We start from the raw sequence: 19,847 nt of genomic DNA on the forward strand, positions 1-19,847 counted from the left end.
TCACAATCATCTCTCAATCCCGTAGAAAACTTTAGCGTCCAAACATCCGTCATCCGGATTCTCCCCTTGCGGCAGTGACGTCGTAGACGTCATGGCGACGCTGCTTTGTGATGGGAATCTGCTGTCTGACGTCGGCCAGGTACTGCAAGTCTGAAATTACCATATTAAATACCACATTTTAGTACTATTAAACAACTAGTTATGTATTAATTTGTTAATAGATGACACTGACCGATTTCAGCGTAGATGACGGCCTCTTCCGCTCCGGCCTTGGCGATAACCTCCCCCCTTGGGATGAACCAAAATGTCAGCCATTGACGAAAGACTGGGTGGTGGAGCGTGGTGTCTTACCAGGGGTTGACCACCGTGCTGTGACCCCAGGCCACGTAGGACGCGTCCTCGTTCCTGGCGGGTGAGGCGGTTGCCACGTACACCTGGTTGTCCAAAGCTCTGCAGTCAACAAAACCCAAATATTTGATCTAGGTCACGGGTGTCAAAGTGGTGGCCCGGGGGCCAAATCCGGCCCGCCGTATCATTTTGTGCGGCCCGGGAAAGTTAATCATCAGTGTTTTAGGATCAAATTCAAATAAAAAGTATAGAAGATTTCCTCCTTTACCTTCTTTTAAATCAATAATTGTAATTTTTTATTCATTTTTTCATTTTTTAGTTCAAAAATCATTTTGTAAAATCTAAAAATATATTTTAAAAAAGCTCAAATACACATTGTTTTAGATCTATAAAAAATGGAATATTCAGAGTTTTTAATCCAGTTATTTTAATCCATTTACAAAATAAAAAAAATCTAAATATTGTATCTAAAATGGACTGGCCCACATTAAAGAGACCCATTATGAAGTTTCTCCAGCTCACCTGGCCCTCTGCAGGAGTTCCCAGTGGGCGGGGCCAGTGGTCATGTTGAAGGCTCCCGGGTAGAGCAACAGCTGACAGCCTAACCCACAAACAAAAGCCACTTGTCAAAAACCCAGACATTTTGTAGCCTACTATGCTTTTCTTTAGCTTTAAGCGGGCGGATATGTTGACAAACTCACCCTTCCTGCCGTAGAGCTGCGCCAATTCGGCGAACCTCATGTCATAACAAATGCCCACGCCCACTTTGCAGTACGCTGCAAGTAAACATGATATTCAGAACTATTTAGAAATCTAAAAAAGTGGGGGGGAATAAATCAAAATGGACTCACGCGTTTCAAACATGGACAGGCTATCTCCGGGGCTAAGGGTTTCCGATTCTTGGAAGCAGATCTTGCCGGGGATGTTGATGTCGAAGAGGTGGATCTGAAAGAGCCACACCCACCTGTCTTTGGTGTGTTGGTGCGTTCAATGGTCCTCGGATGTTTGGTCGCCCGGACGTTTGGTCGCCGGTCAAATGGTGACACAGTTTATACTGTTGAAACCAACTATCAAAATTATATTAATATTATATATTAATCAGACTACCAAAATTATAAAATTGTTTTAAATAAAAACACATTTAAAAATGAAAAATAAAAGATTTTTTTACATTTTTTCTTTTTTAATAGATTTTTATTTATTTTTTATTTTTGCTTTAATTAAACAATTTGATAAATTGTGTTTAAGTTGATTCATGAGAGAGAGAGTTTAATAATTAAGTACTGTTCAATATCTAAGTACTGTTGAAAACAGTAATGTCCGGCGACCAAACGTCCGGCGACCAAACGTCCGGGCGACCAAACGTCCGCGCGACCAAACGTCCGGGCGACCAAACGTCCAGCAACCAAACGTCCGGCGACCAAGCGTCCGGCGACCAAACATCCGGTCACGGCGTTCAATATGTTCGTCTCGTACCTTTCTGTATTTGACAAGAAGCTGTCCATCAGGTCCAAACACGACACAACTGTTGTATAACTTGCCTGCTTCCTCCTCTGGAATTGAACCTACCACAATAAAAGACAGTAGAAACATAGGGGATGCAAATGTTTTACTTTGAAGGGAAAATCTTCAGAAAAATCCTAATACATGGTATTTCCGAGATACTGTAGATTGCGTCTCTGGTTCCCTCTCACATCATTAAAACAGTGTTAGTGGTCATTTTTTTGGATTGGTAGCTAACGGTTAGCTTCTCACCTCCGACCAAGTAGACTTTATTGTCCTTAGCCGCCTGGGACAGCAGATTTGTGGACTCTCCTGGAATCCTTTCAGCATAAGAGGGGAAGAAACTACTTCCATATGGCGAATTGAAGCATTCCTGAAAGTTTTTAAATTCCATTAGAAATAAATTCTACTAATCAACTGCTATTGACAGCAAAAGATTTCCAAGAATAGTTTGGACGTCTATAACAGCCTATGGCATTGAATTACACAATCTTTAAGTCTAACCCAGGACATTCTGAAGCATTCGCGATGCTAACTGATGCCACTAAATGACATGCTAAATAATATAGCATGCTCAATCATGCTACTTGTGTTGATGTCTAATCATTTCTATACCTTATTAATTCTATCCTCAACCTGTTCAAGGGACTAAATACGGAAATTAGCCTTGGCCATAATCTTACATATTTACATTTATATGTTCATTAACAGGAATATGTACGTATATGCTCATTAATGTCTACTTTTATTAAATAAATCAAACTGTAGTGCGCATGCGCAACATGAATTAAACAAACTCCTAAATAGTGCACGTGCACAACATGAGTTGATACGACTACTGTACATAATTAGTAGTATATGTCTCATTTTTATTTTTATTTATTTATTTTTTGTCCTCACCGGTAAAATGACCAGTTTGCTACCTTGCCCCGCGGCCTCGTCGATAAACCTCCTGGCCCGGCTCAGGTTGTCCGCTTTGACGCTGCCCACCTGCAACTGGATAACGGCTAGCCGGAACTCTGCAAAAACAATAACACGCTGGTTGTTGTTCGTAGAAACACATTAAAACGTGTTAAAATGTGCCTGGAAAAGTTTTAATCGATTAATGAAATGAACACGCACTTGACATGGCCTTGCCTAACCCAGCCATGAACACAAATGTACCTGAACTTTTGTTTGATTTGGCTATGTACAGACACACATGATCAAAGCTAGTTGCCGGATAACTAGGTTCAAAACAGTTCTTCAAAATAAAGATACACAGCGTTTACTTGTGGTTTTTAATAGAATTTCATAACAATTTTAATACTTTTTAATGACTCTTTAGAATTTAGTAAAATGTTTTACTTAATTTTGTTTACAGAATATCAACAAAACACCTATTTGCGCCTCTAAGATAATTTTATGTTGGAATTTGCAAGGAAGTGACGTTAGGGGGCAGAAATACGGCCGCCAATCGACAGCTGGTGTTATTTATCATAGTTTAGTCATTAAAAACTCGTGGTTTATAATCAACTTATGTCAAACTAGTTTTAAAAGAAGAGCTTAGTAGAGTAAGGTGCAAATAAGTTTTTTATTTTGCATTGTGAGCCAAGTGGTGCCAACGTTTGTAAACAAACTAATCCTGTTGGAACTACTGCAAGTCATCACCACGTTTAAAGCATGATGCGTAACGCTGGGGGGAAAACTTATTATTGTACATGATGTAAAATACATATTTCAAGCAGAATTGGGGGCGAAATGGCTATTGTGATGACGCTGAATAAAGGAAGATGCTTTGTCGCTATATCACACACAGGATGACTTTTAAAGGCTCTTCATTTTGGATATGCTCCACATTACAGTACTATATCATATATACATATTTATAATAAACCTCTAAGGTTTTTTTTTTTACTTAAGGCTGCCTGTTGGAAAAATCAAAAGAACTTGAAACACCCCCAATTCTGTACATTCTGCATTCCTCAGCCCAAATCAAAGAAAACAAAATTATTAACACGTAAAATCATTAAACTGCTGGAAAATGATCGCCACCTTAAGGCCCAATGTGGAATGACACCACTTTAGAATGAGCAAATAAGACAATATATTCAATATATATAGATGTCATTTATAAGTTAGTGTAAAGCGGGCAGCATTTAGACGCTCCAGGCCCGCGCGGTTGTGCAGTGGAGCGGCTTGGCGTGGCGTTCGAGGACCGACGCCGTGCCGGGGGGATTCGAACAGTTTGCGTCAGGGGGGGGCGGGGTTTAAGGGGGGCGTGTCACCTTCTACGAGCTCTCCAGGGCGTCGAGGACCTTCATGATCTGCTGTTTAATCACCTTGGTGGCGTCTCCGGCGTTGGGGATGAGGTAGCTGGGAGGAGCCAAATGGGAAATTAAACAGAAAGTTGATGTTTTTTTAATATTTATCTTTTGAAGTACCGTTCCACTGCGGAGATCTCCACGCCAGCGGTGGAGCTGTTGCTTCCAAACTTGAAGGTGATGAGCTCCGGGTGCTTCTTCTTGGATGTGATCTTCACCACGGAACTCAAAGCTTGTCTGGATTGGATGTAAGCAAAGCCCTTCCTGGAAGCCATCTCGCGCAGGCAGTACATGTGGGTCGCCGTCACCAGCAAGTGGCTGCAATACAACAGTTGGCCGCTTTTCAAGATGGTGGCAGTAGTGAGCTTCAAATCCCGAAATGAAACGGCTTGATAAAGTCAGACTCTATTGTTTTTTTTTATCAAAATAACAATAATAATGTTTAGATATTGATGACTTAAAATTCTATTTTGAATTTCCAATGTATTTTTTAAAATGTATTTAATTAAAAAGGGGATAAACAAATGGTTCCTTTGTTCTTTGATAAAACAAAAAAAACAAATTTTGATGTATTTTTGGAATTACTGGACTTTCTCTAAAATAGTTTCAATCTTAGTAAAAATAATGAATATGAATTTTTCATTTGGCAGCTCACCTGGGGAACATGTGACCCGTTTCCTTGACTTCATTGCACGGGATGTGATTCTTTACATCGGGTTTGTTGATCCACGTCTGGACGTTGACGATCTCCTTGCGGTCGTCGTCCGACGTGGACGAACTGTCGATTTCGTCTAAGGCGGGGTTGGGGGCGGGGTCAAAATGACATTGCAACTAATGGTTAAAGATGAAGAAGCGCATCCACGCACCTGTGTCGTACTCCTCTTCGTCGCCAATACTGAAAACGGGCTTGACCCCACGGTAAGGTTTTCCCATGCGGTCGCTGCTGCTCACGTGTCTGAAAAGAGAAAAAATGGCTAAGTGGGACGAGCTAAAATGGCGCAAGTAAAAAAGTTGCGTGAAATGTGGCATTGCTTTTGTGCTACGCAAATGGAATGACCGATGAAGACGTCCAAGCTGTGGAAAAAAGATGTTGCCTGCCAGTAGTAGTAGTAATAGTATTAGTAGTAGGAATAGTAGTAGTAGTAGTAGTAGTAATAGTAATAATAGTAGTAGTAATAGTAGTAATAGTAGTAGTAGTAGTAGTAGTAGTAGTAGTGGTGGTAACAGTAGTAGTAGTAATGGTGGTAACAGTAGTAGTAGTAGTAGTAGTAGTAGTAGTAGTAATAGTGGTAATAGTAGCAGTAGTAGTAGTGGTAATAGTAGTAGTAGTTGTGATAGTAGTGGTAATAGTAGTAGTAGTAGTGGTAACAGTAGTAGTAGTTGTGATAGTAGTGGTAACAGTAGTAGTAGTTGTGATAGTAGTGGTAACAGTAGTAGTAGTTGTGATAGTAGTGGTAACAGTAGTGGAAGTAATAGTGGTAATAGTAGCAGTAGTAGTGGCAGTAGTAGTAATAGCAGTAGTAATAGCAGTAGTATTAGTAGTAGTAGTAGTGGTAATAGTAGTAGTATTAGTAGTATTAGTAGTATTAGTATTAGTAGAAGTATTAGTATTATTATTAGTAGTATTAGTAGTAGTAGTAGTAGTAGTAGTAGTAGTAGTAGTAGGAGGAGGAGGAGGAGGAGTAATAGTAGTAGTATTAGTAGTAGTAGTAGTAGCATTAGTAGTAGTAGCAGTAGTAGTAGTCATTGAGAATTGTGTTATACATACATCCACCAGAAGGTGAAGTTGTAGTAGTGGTAGTAGTAGTAGTAGTAGTAGTATTTTTGTAAGACATCCAATAGATAAAGTGGTGCTAAAGGGAATTGGATCCCATCTTGTCTAGGGCGACCACCCATTGTAAATGTGATCTTGAAAAGCACATATGATGCCACAGGGACACACAATGTCTTATCCAGCGACCCCATACCAATACAAACAAGCTGCTAATGCTAAGACAAGTTTTAGTGGTTCTAAAAAAGGACTAAAAAAGGCCATGAAAGCTGAAGTGAGGATGATGATTCAAGACCGAAAAAGTGACATTGTTAGTGAGAGCATGACGGCTAGCACGCGTGTGTCGGGTTATTACGGCGCTACTATGGGTGCTAACATAGATAGCGGCATGCGCTAACGTGCCGTCTTTTTTGAACGCCGCCGCCGCCGCCGTTTTTTGGCATGCCGACCGCTTACCTATCGGGAAACGCCTTCTCTGGCCAGGACAGATTGAAAGATATTCTAGCGTGAAATAAGGTACAAAGGGACGGATTGTAAATAGAAATATTTTATAATAATGAGAAAAAAAAGGTAAAAAAAATGCTAATTATTCCAAATTCAATTGTATTTTTTAAAAAAAGCGGGGAAATATATCTAATGCGTATGTAGGTGAAAACTATCTATGCTTTACATGTAAAATACACAAAATGAGGGAAAATTTACACGAAAGTTCAAACCTTCAGAAAAAAATAGTGTAACTGTAATTCCTCACCTGTCCACCGGGGCGGATGTGTTCTCGATGAAGCTAATCATCTTCTCTTTTACATTCACCGACTTGGATTTGAGCGCAAAAGTCATTTTGTTGACCAAAGACTTGACCCCCTTGCCGTCGCTCAGTGACTCCCCCTGGTGGGAAAATTAGAGAATACATACATTACAATTTGACGGCAATTTGGGTGTAAACAATATGGCGCCGGGGACATACGTCTGCCGAGCTGAGGCTGCTGTGAGAACCCGACGTGCTGACGATCCAGTGGATGTACGATGAGTCCAAACCCTCGACGTTCATGTCCACTAGGTGCTGCTGTAAAGCTAAAAGCACAAAAGTATGCTAAAGTAATTCCTCTACTTACAAATTTACAGATGCTTCTACATACAAAAATGGTCAGGCTACAAAAAAAATTCTAATAAACGAAAAAAAAAGATCCTTTATTTTATTTTGAAATGGTCACGGTAGCATTTCATCCTGCTTGACAATCTCCCTAAACTCCGCCGGTCTCTCATTGGCTGCCTCACAATGACAACTGTTTTGTTTATTTTATTTTAGTTTTTCTTGTTTTTTTGAGTGATTTAAATTAAGTTTATTCTTGATTTAAAAAGACCAAAACTGCAAATTCTATCTGATGCTAAGTTGTTTGCTAACATTAGCTCCTTCCTTAGCCTGCACGAATAGAACATATTGTGTCATTACTCATTTTAATACAATAATAAATCATTTCTCATCATTTTCTCTCAATTTTGTGCAGTCTAAAATCATTCCTAGAAAATTGGGAGACATTTTTGAAGAGTTTAGTTGATATTTTTTTTATAAAAATAGTGGTTCTACTTACAAAAAAAGTACATTTTGTAAGTAGAAGTGCTGCTATAGCTTGTTACAGTTTTTTTAGACTCACCCATGAAGCCCCCTTTGGCGATACTGACGTACTCCTTGTTTTTCTGGAACACAGAATTAGCTCAGTTAGCACCAAATTTGACAATTTATTGTTTTTTGGAGTCTCACCTGGAGGAAGTGGGCCAGCACCATGTTCATGTACATGTCCTCCTCCTCTCTGCCGCTGCCCATGAAGCACAGATGTTCTCCGCTAGCAATGGAGCCCGATTCCAAGGACTGCTTCTGGGACTCCAGGAGCGACTTGACCGACAGGGAAAATTCAGACGGGTTCTGGAGCATCTGTGCGCAAAGTAGGGAACACAACATTAACGCGGTTGGGGGCGGATGTTAAGGTTTGACAATTCTCAAACCAAAAAATAAGGAAAAATTGACAATTGTTAAACCAAAAACAAATTAAAATTAGACAATTCTTAAACCAAAAAATAAGGAAAATGGACAATTCTTAGACCAAAAAAGGGAAAAATTGACAATTCTTAAACCAAAAAAGGGAAAAATTGACAATTCTTAACCAAAAAATAATTTAAAAAAATGGACAATTCCTAACCAAATAATAAGGAAAAATGGACAGTTCTTAAGCCAATTTTTCTCTCAAAAATTCTAATTTGTTTTCAATTGTTATTTATGGCTTCAAAATAAAAGCTACAATTTCCCCTGACAAAAAAAGCCCCAATTCTTTCACAAAAAGTAGAATTTTTTTCCCATTGTTGTTTTTTTATTTCTGTCTGGATGCTACAATTAAAAAAATATAACATATATTTTTATGACCTTTAAATCATCATCAAAAGACATTAAAACGCCCACTCACCAAATCTGAGTCCAGGTGGAAAGCAGTGGACAAATGACCCGCGTTATACTGCTCGGCTGGCCGGCAATCCACCACAAAAAAGCGAACTCCGTCCTAAACGGCCAAAACGAAACAAAAAACACAAACATTTTTATTCTGTAACATTTAAAACCTGCTCTAAGTACACAATCCGTGTTTAAAATCTGCTCAGGGACCGAAAAATCCGCATGCTGCCCTCTAAAATGCCTGTTTAAAATTGTCCAATGGGCAAAATTTATTTACGTTATGTTACGAGCGCGTTGCCGTGCGTGTTTCTTTTGTAGCAAAGAATGTGTACGTAACAACCGAATAATTTCCATCCACCTGTTGCTGCTGGTTTGCCTGCAGAATTTCCGGGACCGACACGGGCAGGCATAGTGCCTGGCTCAAGTCCATGTCCTCCTCCTTCAAAGCCACCAGGCTGCTACCGAACAGGTTTTGGTTCATCTATAAGGAAAAATTAAATATATGAATTAAACGGATTTGTCGGAAAATTCCCGAAGGGGAAGTCCTACCTTTCTGAGGGACAAGGGGGTCCGGCTCTGGTAGTATTGGGCAAGGGAAAATAAATCCTCAATGTCCTCCGCTTCAAGTAGAGAAGGAGATTCTTGTAGCATTTCTAAAACAGACATTGTTTTTATTAAAAAAAAAATCAGTTGACAGCAAATATTTGAAGATTCAGTTTGTGCACAATGACAAAAAAACTCATTTTAGATAAAATATTTAGATTTTTTTTTAAATAAATGGATTAAAAGAACTGGATTAAAATCCCTGAATATTCCGTTTTCTTATCGATCTAAAACAATGTTTATTTTAGCTTTTTTTATATTTTTATATTTTATAAAATGATTTCTGAACTAAAAACACAGAAAAAAATGAACCAAAGAACTGTGAATTGAAATACTCAAATTATTTTAGCCTTATGCTAGGCTAGCAACCCTCCCAGTTAAAAAAGAATGAATTATTTGTACTATTTGTGCGTCCCAGTAAATGTAAAAAGTCAAAGTCACTTACTGATAATGTTCTCTTTGCTTTCTCCTTCTCGGTCAAGGATGGTTTCTCTAAAGAATAAATCAACAAAGCATTAAAATGTTATTAACTGTATTTACTCGCACATAAGCCGGACGTTTGGTCGCCCAGACATTTGGTCACGCAAAACACTTACTTGGCGTTGACGAGAATAATAAGCATGAGGAAGAAAATGAGAAAAGGGTCCGCCTGCTTGAGGTAGCAGTCCCACAGGGCCTGGGTCACCTCGGGGGTGCAGTGGCTGGAGAACAAACTGCCCATCTGTGGAGGAACACGGACATTTAGGGGCGTGGTCACAGAGCACAAAGAAAGAAAAAAAAATGGAGGAACTCGAACACACCCAATTAATGGCGTACGAGTCAGGCGTGATCTTTTTGGTATCCAAAAAGGAGCAAAGTTCTGGCTCGTGATACTGTAGGAGGAGTCTGTACAAGTGGAATGGGCGGCCTTTGGGGACGCAGTCCCTGAAAAAAAAACCATGGCGTCAGAACAACATTCTTCAAACAGTTAGTCCAAACGTCCCGGCGACCAAACGACCGGGCGACCAAACGTCCGGGCGACCAAACGTCCGGGCGACCAAAAGTCCGGGCGACCAAACGTCCGGGAGAACAAAAAGGTCCGAGCGACCAAACGTCCGGGCGACCAAAAGTCCGGGCGACCAAACGTCCGGGAGAACAAACGTCCGGGCGACCAAACGTCCGGGTGACCAAACGTCCGGGCGACCAAACGTCCGGGCGACCAAAAGTCCGGGCGACCAAACGTCCGGGAGAACAAAAAGGTCCGAGCGACCAAACGTCCGGGCGACCAAAAGTCCGAGCGACCAAACGATCGGGCGACCAAACGTCCGGGCGACCAAACGTCCGGGTGACCAAACGTCCGGGCGACCAAACGTCCGGGCGACCAAAAGTCCGGGCGACCAAACGTCCGGCGGTTACTTTGTTAATAGATGGCGATTTAGAACAAATAAAAATATTTTTTCTAATCCAAAATCCCGTTTTGGGTGTTTTTTCCAGAGAATTGGAGCCAATTAATTTATTTTAAGTTCATTTCTATTTGAGTGACGATTAATTTGACATACGAGCTCAGTCCCGGAACGCATTAAGCTCGTATCTCAAGGTACCACTGTATTACTAAATAAGGGTCACCGACCTTGGTACGTGTTTGTTCATAATAGCGTAGAAGCAGTTGTAGAGATCGCTACGCGGCAGCCGCAGTCCCAGCAGAGGTTTGAGGAGGTGCGGCCAGCTCAGGTCGGACGTGAAGCTAATGTTGCGCGACTTGCAGTAAAAGGTGACCACCGCCTCAACGTCGGACACCAGGTCCCCTCGTTCTTCCTCCGATACTTGCACCTGGTCTGGAGGTAAATCAAAAATCAGAATTCACGTTCCCCGGCCGTCAAAGATAGACGACTGACGACCAATTCCCGACCAATCAGCTGCTCGCTGCGACTGTGAATAAGCGTCTGTTCCGCTAAATCCAGGATGCCGTCCCAAGGAGCCAGGGAGTCGCCTTTACCGGAAACATTCAGCGCGATCTGGTGGTACGTGACAAAGCGGGAATGTGAAATTTTACGGTGAAACTGCATTGGGAGTCCATAGCGGGAAAAGGGTGACGTACTTTCCACGTTTTTGCTCGCTGTTCGGCTGCCGTTTCCTGGGCGTGGACGATCATTTTGTCCATTTCTGTGTCGGAACTGCCAGAGTCCAGAGCGTCTGCTAGATCCTGGTCCCTAAGGAGAACAGACATTTTTTTTTGCAATATTGATCCATTTGAAAAGAGCTAGAATAAGGGTGTCAGACTCGGGTTGGTTCGCGGGACGCTTTAACGTCAACTTGATTTCATGTGGGCTATTTTAGATATAAAATTTAGATTTTTTTTATAAATGGATTAAAAGTCCTGAATATTCCGTTTTTATATATCTGAAACAATGTTAATTTGAGCTTTTTATATATTTTAAGATTTTACTAAATGATTTTTTTAACTAAAAACAGAAAAAAAATTGATTAAAAAATGACAATGATTGATTTAAAAGGGGGAAAATCAGGAAATTTAATGTGAAATCACTTAATTTCGTAAGTAGAGGTACAACTATGCAGTCAAATTGGCAATATTACTCTGGAAATAGAGAGCTTGAAAAATTATCACCATAAAAATACCTGTTCCTACCATTCAAATTTTTCCCAGCAGAGGGCGTTCAATTTTCAATGACTTCCTACACTGTTGGAAATCCACATGCCATGGTAGTAACTTCCAATCAGATTAGAGATGTATATCTTCACTCAGCCAATTGGATCCCCCCAAATCCTACGTGAGTAATCTATACATAACAATTCAATTTAAATATATTGTCCATACAATAAAATACGTTGGAATAGGACAATTAATTTAATTAGTCATTAACTTTATTTTAGTTAAATTGGGAAGACAGTGAATGTTCTTTTTTTAGGTTAATTAATCAAAATAAAGGTTTGTGACAGATTGACAGCCCTATTTTTTTTTTTATTTAGCCATTTTGAGTTGTAATAGTAATGATCTAGGACGACATTCCATTCCATTGAAAAGGATGACAACTCGTCTCTATTTTGTTTTGACAAGCTTTTGTTTGGTGTCACTTTAGAAAACAAAATTAATGCTTTAGTGGAAGCGAGAATTCCAGTTCGGTCGTGTTTAATATCAACAAATCTCGGTCCCCAAACCGAGTTCTTCATTGTTATCAAGCGGAGGGCGGACCGGCTTTCTCCTAGATAAAATAACCAACTAACCGAGACAAACAAAACCACAAATTTCATATAAAACCTCTCTGAAATAACACCGAAAATTCGCTATGGGTTCAATGACTAACCTTTTGACTGGTTTAGCCATTTATTATTAGCAACGAAGAGTAACAAATGTGGGTGAAAAAACGCCCGGAGGGAGAATTAAACACGAAAACTCATTATTGGTCAAATGGAGGGAATTTATGAAGATTAATACCCGAGGACGGAGTAAAATTCGGTGTTGTCGTTTGACGGTAAGGACAAAAAAAGCTGATTTGTCTCACCAGCTGCCCCGGAGCACTTCCTCCCCTGCATCCGCCATTATTGTGTTGACGAGACATGTGAAGTGGGAGAAGATATCGCGAGATATGGATTGGGTCAGGGGCGTGACAGGAAAACCAAACACCGGTAGATGCTACGATAGCTAGCTAGCTAGGTAGCGTGATATAGAGAAATACAATATTAAAGTATAAAAATACACATTTGGAACATATATATAGTATTATAAAGACAGTTACGTTCTCTAAATCTTTTAACACTATAATGTGATAATAATGTAGTATGTCTTAATTAATATGAACTAAAACAAATATTGTTGCATAAAAAATATTTTATACCAATTAAATTCCATTGAAAATTAACTTGTGAAGAAAAGTAAACTCAGCATTTCTGCATTCCCAGGAATCATAACTTTATTAAGATTTAAATCTAATATTTCACTTTGGTCACCATACGTATCGATGAAGAATGTCGGAGGAATATGTCAATCAAAATGAATTGTTTTCATTCCTAAATGAGTTATTTTTCTGTTTGCTAGTCTGTCAAATGCAAAACAAAAAGGCTCAGGTCATGTTTTAAAAATAACCAAGTGTTTTTTAAACAAAAACAATGAAAATAAAGCGCACCAGAGATTATATTACTCCTATAAAAACGTGTTTGTCAGCCTGTTAGCAAAGGGTTTTCTATTTTTCACACAGCAATGCCATTGCATTTCAACAACAAAATGAACATGCTGCACAATATGTAGAAAATGAAATAACAATAATAAAAAAAAATGATATAGTTTCCCTCCTTCCTGCATTACAGACAAACACATTATACATTTGGCTACGTCGTTTTAATTGTCAAATTGGAAGTGATATCGTTACATACTGAAACAAATAGTATCTCTCACACCATCAACAAATGGTCGCCAGTCTTGTTTTGTCATAGCAATTGTCATTGGGACAAACATACAATTATCATTCCTGTGCATGTGACATATTGTGAAAATAAAAGGAAGCATTCCAAACCTTTTTTTCAAATACAACATGTACACGATGCTGTATATATTTCCACAATTCATTATTTCATTTTTTTTACACATATTTTAGCACTTTTTCCTCGCTTCGATTAACGGATGCAAGGTTGAATGCTAACGGGTGGAAAATAAGCCAGCCTTATTTTGGCGGGGGAAGTTACAGCGTGGGGGGCTTGAGGCCGTACTTCCTGGCTACCTCGGTTTGGGCGTACGCCGCGTCGCATAGCGAGTACAAGTGGGCCATCTCCATCTCCGATTTGGCCAAATTGATGGCCTTGTTGAACATTTCGATGGCCTTGTCCAGATTCCCCCTAAAAAAAAAAAGAAGTTAGCCTAGGGTATTTAATGTCAACATAGTATTCGCTAATAGGCAATTTGTATTTCTATCCCCGACTAGTTATTTTAATTAAAAGGAAAGTAAACAAAGTTTTTCTTCATCTCCACATTTCTATATCTTATTATTCCTTTCCTCATTCTTGAGTTATCCTGAACCCAAACAAACAAGCATCCGCATGTCGTCTCACCTTTGAACTTCGATTGTCCCCATTGTTTCGTACGCAAAGTCGCATTTGTTGTCAATTTCGATGGCTTTGCTGATGAGGTCCAGACCCAAATCCAGATCCTGTTTCCACTGGAGCTGTAACAATCTGCGGCAAAACAGGAATACAATCATTTTTTTAAATTCACTTCATTTTTACGGGATACAAATCACTACAGTGACGCTTTAAATCTCATTGGACTCAATTTCCAGGTACAAAAATATATCTTTTCAGGTGAAATGTGACAGATTCGACTCCCAAAATAGAAGCAAATCCCCCCCAAAAAAGATGAATGAGTTTATATGACTAACTAACATCTAACCAAATTCAAATCCTTACCCTTTGTGGACATATGTAGTGGCGTTATCCGGTTCCAGTTCAATACACTTGTCATACATTTCATCCGCCTTCCCGAACTGTTGCTGGTCAGTCAAAGCCTGAAACGTACAACCATGAATCGTCAACTTCCGTTACCACGGTAACCAAATAAAGCCACATCCCCCACACCTGAGCATATAGCGCGTATCCCTCGGCGCATTTGGGAAACCTCCTGATGACGTCCTCAAAACCGTCCATGGCGATCTGGACTTGGGACGGATTATTCCCAGTGTACGCTTGCCTGTACTGGATTGTAAAAGTTGTCGTTTTTGAACTGGGAATACGTAAACGGGGTGTCGGAAACTGACCAGGGCGAAACATTTCTGGGCTTGGGCGAGAGCCGAGTCGGGTCTGAGGAGGATGCATTCGTCAAAGTCTCCCACGGCTTCGTCCACTTGGTCCAGTAAGATCTTTAGCTGTGGGTAGATAGAAGCAAGGTGAGAGGTTTCCAGGCTGGGGAAGGGGGAAAGATGGCTGGAGGTTTCCTACCTGCCCCCTGTGGTGGTAAACGTCGGGATTGCGCGTGTCGATCTCGGCCGCCGTGTTGAAGTCTTGCGTGGAGAGCAATGGCTGCTGCTGTTGCATGTACATGCTGCCGCGCTTGATGAGGGCGTTGGCTCGCAGCTGGAAGGAGAAAATTCATGAGTACAAGTATGAGGAAGTATTTTTACTAGGTGATAGGTATATAGAATTGTAAGCCTGGCGGCCTGTTGGATTTGGGGTTTGGAGTAGGGATCGGTCGATATTAGCATTTGGGTTAAGTGTGTCAAAGAGGCGGCCCAGGGGCCAAATCTGGCCCGTCGCATCATTTTGTGTGGACCGGGAAAGTAAATGATGAGTGACTTTCTGTTTTAGGATCAAATTAAAATGAAGAGTAGATGTTGTGTATATTAAATTTCCAGATTTTTTCCCTTTTTCAATCAATAATTAAACATTTTAAATCATTTTTTTCTGTGTTTTTAGTTCAAAAATCATTGTAAAATCTTAAAATATATATTAAAAAGCTAAAATAAACATTGTTTTCGATCTATAAAAAATAGAATATCCAGGGATTGTGATCAGCTCTCAAAATTATATTAATGAGAGTTTAATATCCAAGTACCGTTTAATATCCAAGTACTGTTTATGATCCAAGTACTGTTTATGATCCAAGTACTGTTTATGATCCAAGTACTGTTTATGATCCAAGTACTGTTTATGATCCAAGTACTGTTTAATATCCAAGTACTGTTTAATATCCAAGTACTGTTTAATATCCAAGTACTGTTTAATATCCAAGTACTGTTTAATATCCAAGTACTGTTTAATACAGTGGCTTATACTGTATATTTCAGATTTTTTTAAAAAATGGTATAAAGTTCAAGGCTACGGGATCTGATGCTAATAGCACAGCTACCTTGACGTTGGCCTCCTGCATGTTGATGACGCGATCCAAGTCGGGCTGAGCGGCGTTGGCGTTGCCGATCAGCAGGTAAAAAGTAGCGCGCAGTAGCAACGCCTCGGCCGTGTAGCGTCCCTCCGAGTCCACCTCTTTAGTGCATTCGCTGATGATTTTGTCATAGTTCTCCTCGTCCATGTACTGCTTGGCCTTCAGGTAGCCCGAACTGAGTAGAATGGTTAAAAAAAAAAATTGAAATACATCCAACATCGGCGTCAAGCGGTTTTCGAATGTTGTCATACCTGGCCGTGACCTCGGAGGCCTCGCCATCTTTGTCCTTGTCTTCGTCTTTCTTCTCGCCCTTCTGCAATGGCTGCGAGATGATGTCATCGGTGAAAGAACCAAAGTAGGATTTGATGAACTGGGGAGAAGGCATCATGGGCTCTCGGTTCTGGAAAGAAAACAAAAAAGGTGGGTTTTTTGGAGGAAAAACTTGGAAATTCCTGTCAAAAAAAACGGTAAGAACCTTGTATTTGTCTTTAGCCTTCTCTTTTCCCAGTTGCTTGAGCACTTTGTCTGCTAGCAACATGCTATGCTGGTTCTGGAAAGCCTCCAGGATGCACACGGCTGTGACATCTGAAAGAAAGGAATCCAGCGAGGGGTTAATGTTCGGCCATTTGAAAAATGTTGTGGGTTTTTTTCCCTTACCTTCCAGGCATTCCTTCTTGTTGTCCAGTTTCTCCAGGGCTTTGGCCCTCCTGAAGAGCGCTTTGATGTAACGTGGGTTGAACTTGACCGCCTCGGTGCAGTCTTGAACCACCTCGGTCCAGTTCATCTGGGGCAAAAAGTCCAAGCCTTGGTCTCCCGTGGGTAGCAGAAACACATTCAAGCTAACGACAGTATTACCTCGAGATAGGAGCTCAATGTGTTGCATCAATTCACTCGTATCTCAAATCATTTTTTTTACCAAATAAAATAAATACAAATTAATCCGCTCCCACCCTCTGAAAACGTTCAGTTTGCTATATTTTTGTGGCACGACGTAAGATAAACTTTAAATTTTAACTTTTTTTATTATGAACTTATTATACCCGCGTGTATCCCAGTTCGTTTTTTTTTTTTTAATTTTAAAAAGCAGCACCTGGCAACTGCATCGTATGCTGGCAGGTCAAAAAAAATTGCTCGTAATTTTCCTCATATCTCAAATTTCTCGTACGTTGGGACACTCGTATGTCAAGGTATTAGTGTAGTAGAGTCGAAGCGTCTTACCTGCTGCTCATAGGCTGCCGCACGGTTCTGATAGAAGGTGGACAGGTCGCTCTTCTGTTCGGTGGGGCAGAGCGCAATGGCCTCCGTGTAACACTGGATGGCGTTCTCGTACTTGGCTGCTTTGAAGTATTTGTTGCCTTTATTCTTGGCGCCTTGGGCCCGGTCCAAAGGACTCTAAAAAGGGAAGAAAGATGGCAAAATGTTAGGTGCGCGTTGATAATGATTGACAAGTGCCTCAGAGGAGAATTTAGTCAATTAGTATTCGCGGTTCCACAACCAAAATGACTAACAGGCTTCAGGATTGTTTAGGCATTAAGTGCATTAGAATATAACGTTAAATTAGCTATTGATGAAAAAATGCCGAGTCATTGGGTCAACAACGGACCCTGTAAAAATGTCAAAAAGTATTTTTCTTTTTTTTTAATTATTATTATTATTATTATTTTTAGAAGACTCAGATATATTTATTGTAAGAAAAAAATGCAGACAAGTGTTTTTTAAGGACGTGGCTATCAAAAACTGTTTCTTTTACTTCATTAATTTTAGAATAAGGATAAGCAGAGTAACCAATATTAAAGTAAGAATTATTAAACTCCATAGCATGCGCTTAGAATAAAGGAACGCAAGTGTTTTGTGTTTTTAATAATATATAACATGAGTATATCATTGGCATTAAATACTTAGCATCTAGCTTCCACAAAAATGAATGTGAGATTTTTTTGTATATTACGGACATTGTATTTTGGCTGTCAAATGTAATTGACATTGCTTTTTAACTTTCGTCTTAGTTTAAATTTTTGATTTCTTAAATATTTTATTTATTTCAGGCTTAATTTGATTATGCCAGTCCTAAATTGGGTTTTGACTGTGCAAATAAATGCAGTTTTCTTGAGACCTTTTGGGGCCAATTTTAGCTTTAACACAGTTAATCATTAACACAGCATTACTAATATCTGTAACAGTAGTAGTCAAACGCCACTAACTAGTCCACAGTTAATCCCTAAATGGGGACAGAACCTGGAAATGAAGCATATGAAAACCGTTGGGATAAAATTAAATCCTAGCCTAGCCGTGTCCATGTGTGAAAACCTGCATTTCACCATACATTTACTAAACCTCCCATTTAATTCATTTATATGTGTTCTAACTCGTAAAATCGACTAAACTGTCCTCGTCACGTTTATTTTAATCGGTGTCAAAAGGTAGCCTAGCGAGTTTAGTTATTACCGTGTAGCATTAGCAAATTAGCTAATTAGCACATTCCCATTGGTTTACTGAGGAAAGCTAGATTAGTTATTAACCTTTAGCATTAGCAAATTATCACATTCCCATTGGTTTATTATGGAAGCTAAAACCAAGTGCGCATGGCCTCCCAAGGCGGTGTGTAACCGTCACCAGCAGGTGCCCTTGGGTCCACGTTACCGGCGAGGCAATGACAACACCCTCCCCCGGCTAACCGACACAAGAAGCCCCGTGAAGCTTCGTCCCAAGGCGGCGGCGTGAAGGCGAAACCCCGCATGGTGAATTCGCCGAGCCTTACCAAGTTCTCCGGCTGCCGGTTGGCTCGCGAGGAGCCGTCTTGGCCCTCCTCCGGACTTGCGCTGCCTTCCGGTGTTATCCGCTCGCCGGTGCCTTTTCCAAGCCGTCCCTTGCCCCTATTGCGGTTCCAGAGGTACACGGCCCCCACTCCAAGCACTATGGGCGCACCAATTAGCAGAGCCAGCTGCCAACGGGGGAGGCCGGTGCCCGAATGCGGTTCGACGGGCTTGGAGGCAGCCATGATGAGCAACCCTGGTGCGGCTAGCTAGCTAGCTAGTTAGCAGCACTGCGCCAGTCGTCTTCTTCATCGCGTGCGCTGCCGCGGCGTGAGGAATTCTGGGAAAAGAGATGGCGGAAGCTGTAGTTTTTGGGGGGACATTTGTAGTCCGAATTTGTTTGTTATCTTATCCGTGGAGGTTTTAGTCTTTCAAACTGTAAAACTTTATTTGTAAGATAAATATAGTGTAAAATTACACCTACTTTGAACCTATAAAAAATGATTTTTAATCAAATTTAAAAGACCTGGACTGAAACGTTATACTAATTATGTTTTACAATCCTCATTTGAAAACTCTCCCACTGGAATTTAATACTTTAAACGAGATATAATCTTGTGTATATTTAATCATGTTTGTAAACAAAAAAATGAATTGCGATTGGTGGAAACGTAAAAAGAAAACACGCAAAGTCATGGCATCTGGTCACGTGTGGCAGTTTAGCGTCCATATTGATTAGGGGGCTTTCAAATGCATGTACAATTGATTTTTTCAGAATAGTAGTGTAGTGTTTTAACAACCAAAAATTTGCTATTCCTATGAATGAGAGATTATATGAATCACGAAAAGTATTGTAAAGAAATTCCTGGCTTTGTTTGTGGCAGTTTCTTTTTGCTAGGACAGTAAAACGGTTGGCGACTGTTGATTTTGGACAAATGGCCGCGGGCAAACAAACATCGAGTGGCGTCCAGACAAAGCAGAGCTCCCAAATGGGACAGAATGTCTTTGGCAAACACTCAAACAAACAAACAAACAAATACACATTGTACTAACCTATAAACTCGGATATAAAAATGCAATTTGGTGGGAAGTTATTTCAAAGTCTGTTTTTGATTCAATTTAACATGACAGTTGCAAATCTAACTAAATCTGGACATTTTTTCCTCAATATTTGCCACTAAATATCCATCAAATTACATTTTCAGTCCTCATTATTATCGTAATTATTATTATAATAAGGATTATTCAGGTTTTTGCAAAAAAT

General features: G+C 40.1%; 3 protein-coding genes across 4 annotated transcripts; all 3 read right to left on the reverse strand.

Annotated features, from left to right (window-relative positions):
• Window positions 1-2: 2 nt before the first annotated feature.
• Window positions 3-3,065, reverse strand: nit2 (nitrilase family, member 2). The gene is made up of 10 exons (XM_077717935.1): window positions 2,974-3,065; window positions 2,752-2,870; window positions 2,104-2,224; window positions 1,825-1,913; window positions 1,200-1,293; window positions 1,050-1,124; window positions 871-949; window positions 352-450; window positions 233-288; window positions 3-150 (listed from the first exon to the last, which is right to left on the reverse strand). The coding sequence occupies exons 1-10, from the start codon at window positions 2,999-3,001 to the stop codon at window positions 50-52; spliced, it is 861 nt and encodes a 286-aa protein (XP_077574061.1). The 5' UTR covers window positions 3,002-3,065; the 3' UTR covers window positions 3-49.
• Window positions 3,066-3,405: 340 nt separating this feature from the next.
• Window positions 3,406-12,568, reverse strand: tbc1d23 (TBC1 domain family, member 23). 2 transcript variants are annotated; one of them, XM_077717902.1, is made up of 19 exons: window positions 12,469-12,568; window positions 11,046-11,157; window positions 10,857-10,962; window positions 10,578-10,782; window positions 9,769-9,892; window positions 9,565-9,689; window positions 9,414-9,460; window positions 8,915-9,018; window positions 8,724-8,846; window positions 8,382-8,474; window positions 7,685-7,855; window positions 7,578-7,620; window positions 6,890-6,996; window positions 6,677-6,810; window positions 6,382-6,426; window positions 5,021-5,109; window positions 4,810-4,945; window positions 4,275-4,472; window positions 3,406-4,206 (listed from the first exon to the last, which is right to left on the reverse strand). In XM_077717902.1, the coding sequence occupies exons 1-19, from the start codon at window positions 12,504-12,506 to the stop codon at window positions 4,122-4,124; spliced, it is 2,085 nt and encodes a 694-aa protein (XP_077574028.1). In that variant the 5' UTR covers window positions 12,507-12,568; the 3' UTR covers window positions 3,406-4,121. The 2 variants fall into 2 exon arrangements, with proteins under 2 accessions (XP_077574028.1, XP_077574029.1); XM_077717903.1 differs by lacking the exon at window positions 6,382-6,426.
• A 282-nt stretch (window positions 12,569-12,850) lies between these two features.
• Window positions 12,851-18,932, reverse strand: tomm70a (translocase of outer mitochondrial membrane 70 homolog A (S. cerevisiae)). Its single transcript, XM_077717665.1, has 12 exons — window positions 18,589-18,932; window positions 17,049-17,222; window positions 16,488-16,614; window positions 16,306-16,415; window positions 16,082-16,230; window positions 15,798-16,005; window positions 14,891-15,025; window positions 14,710-14,817; window positions 14,531-14,647; window positions 14,363-14,460; window positions 14,009-14,131; window positions 12,851-13,795 (listed from the first exon to the last, which is right to left on the reverse strand). The coding sequence occupies exons 1-12, from the start codon at window positions 18,826-18,828 to the stop codon at window positions 13,642-13,644; spliced, it is 1,743 nt and encodes a 580-aa protein (XP_077573791.1). The 5' UTR covers window positions 18,829-18,932; the 3' UTR covers window positions 12,851-13,641.
• Window positions 18,933-19,847: the final 915 nt, after the last annotated feature.

Source organism: Stigmatopora nigra, chromosome 5 (genome assembly GCF_051989575.1).
Source record: "Stigmatopora nigra isolate UIUO_SnigA chromosome 5, RoL_Snig_1.1, whole genome shotgun sequence".
Taxonomy (NCBI): domain Eukaryota; kingdom Metazoa; phylum Chordata; class Actinopteri; order Syngnathiformes; family Syngnathidae; genus Stigmatopora; species Stigmatopora nigra.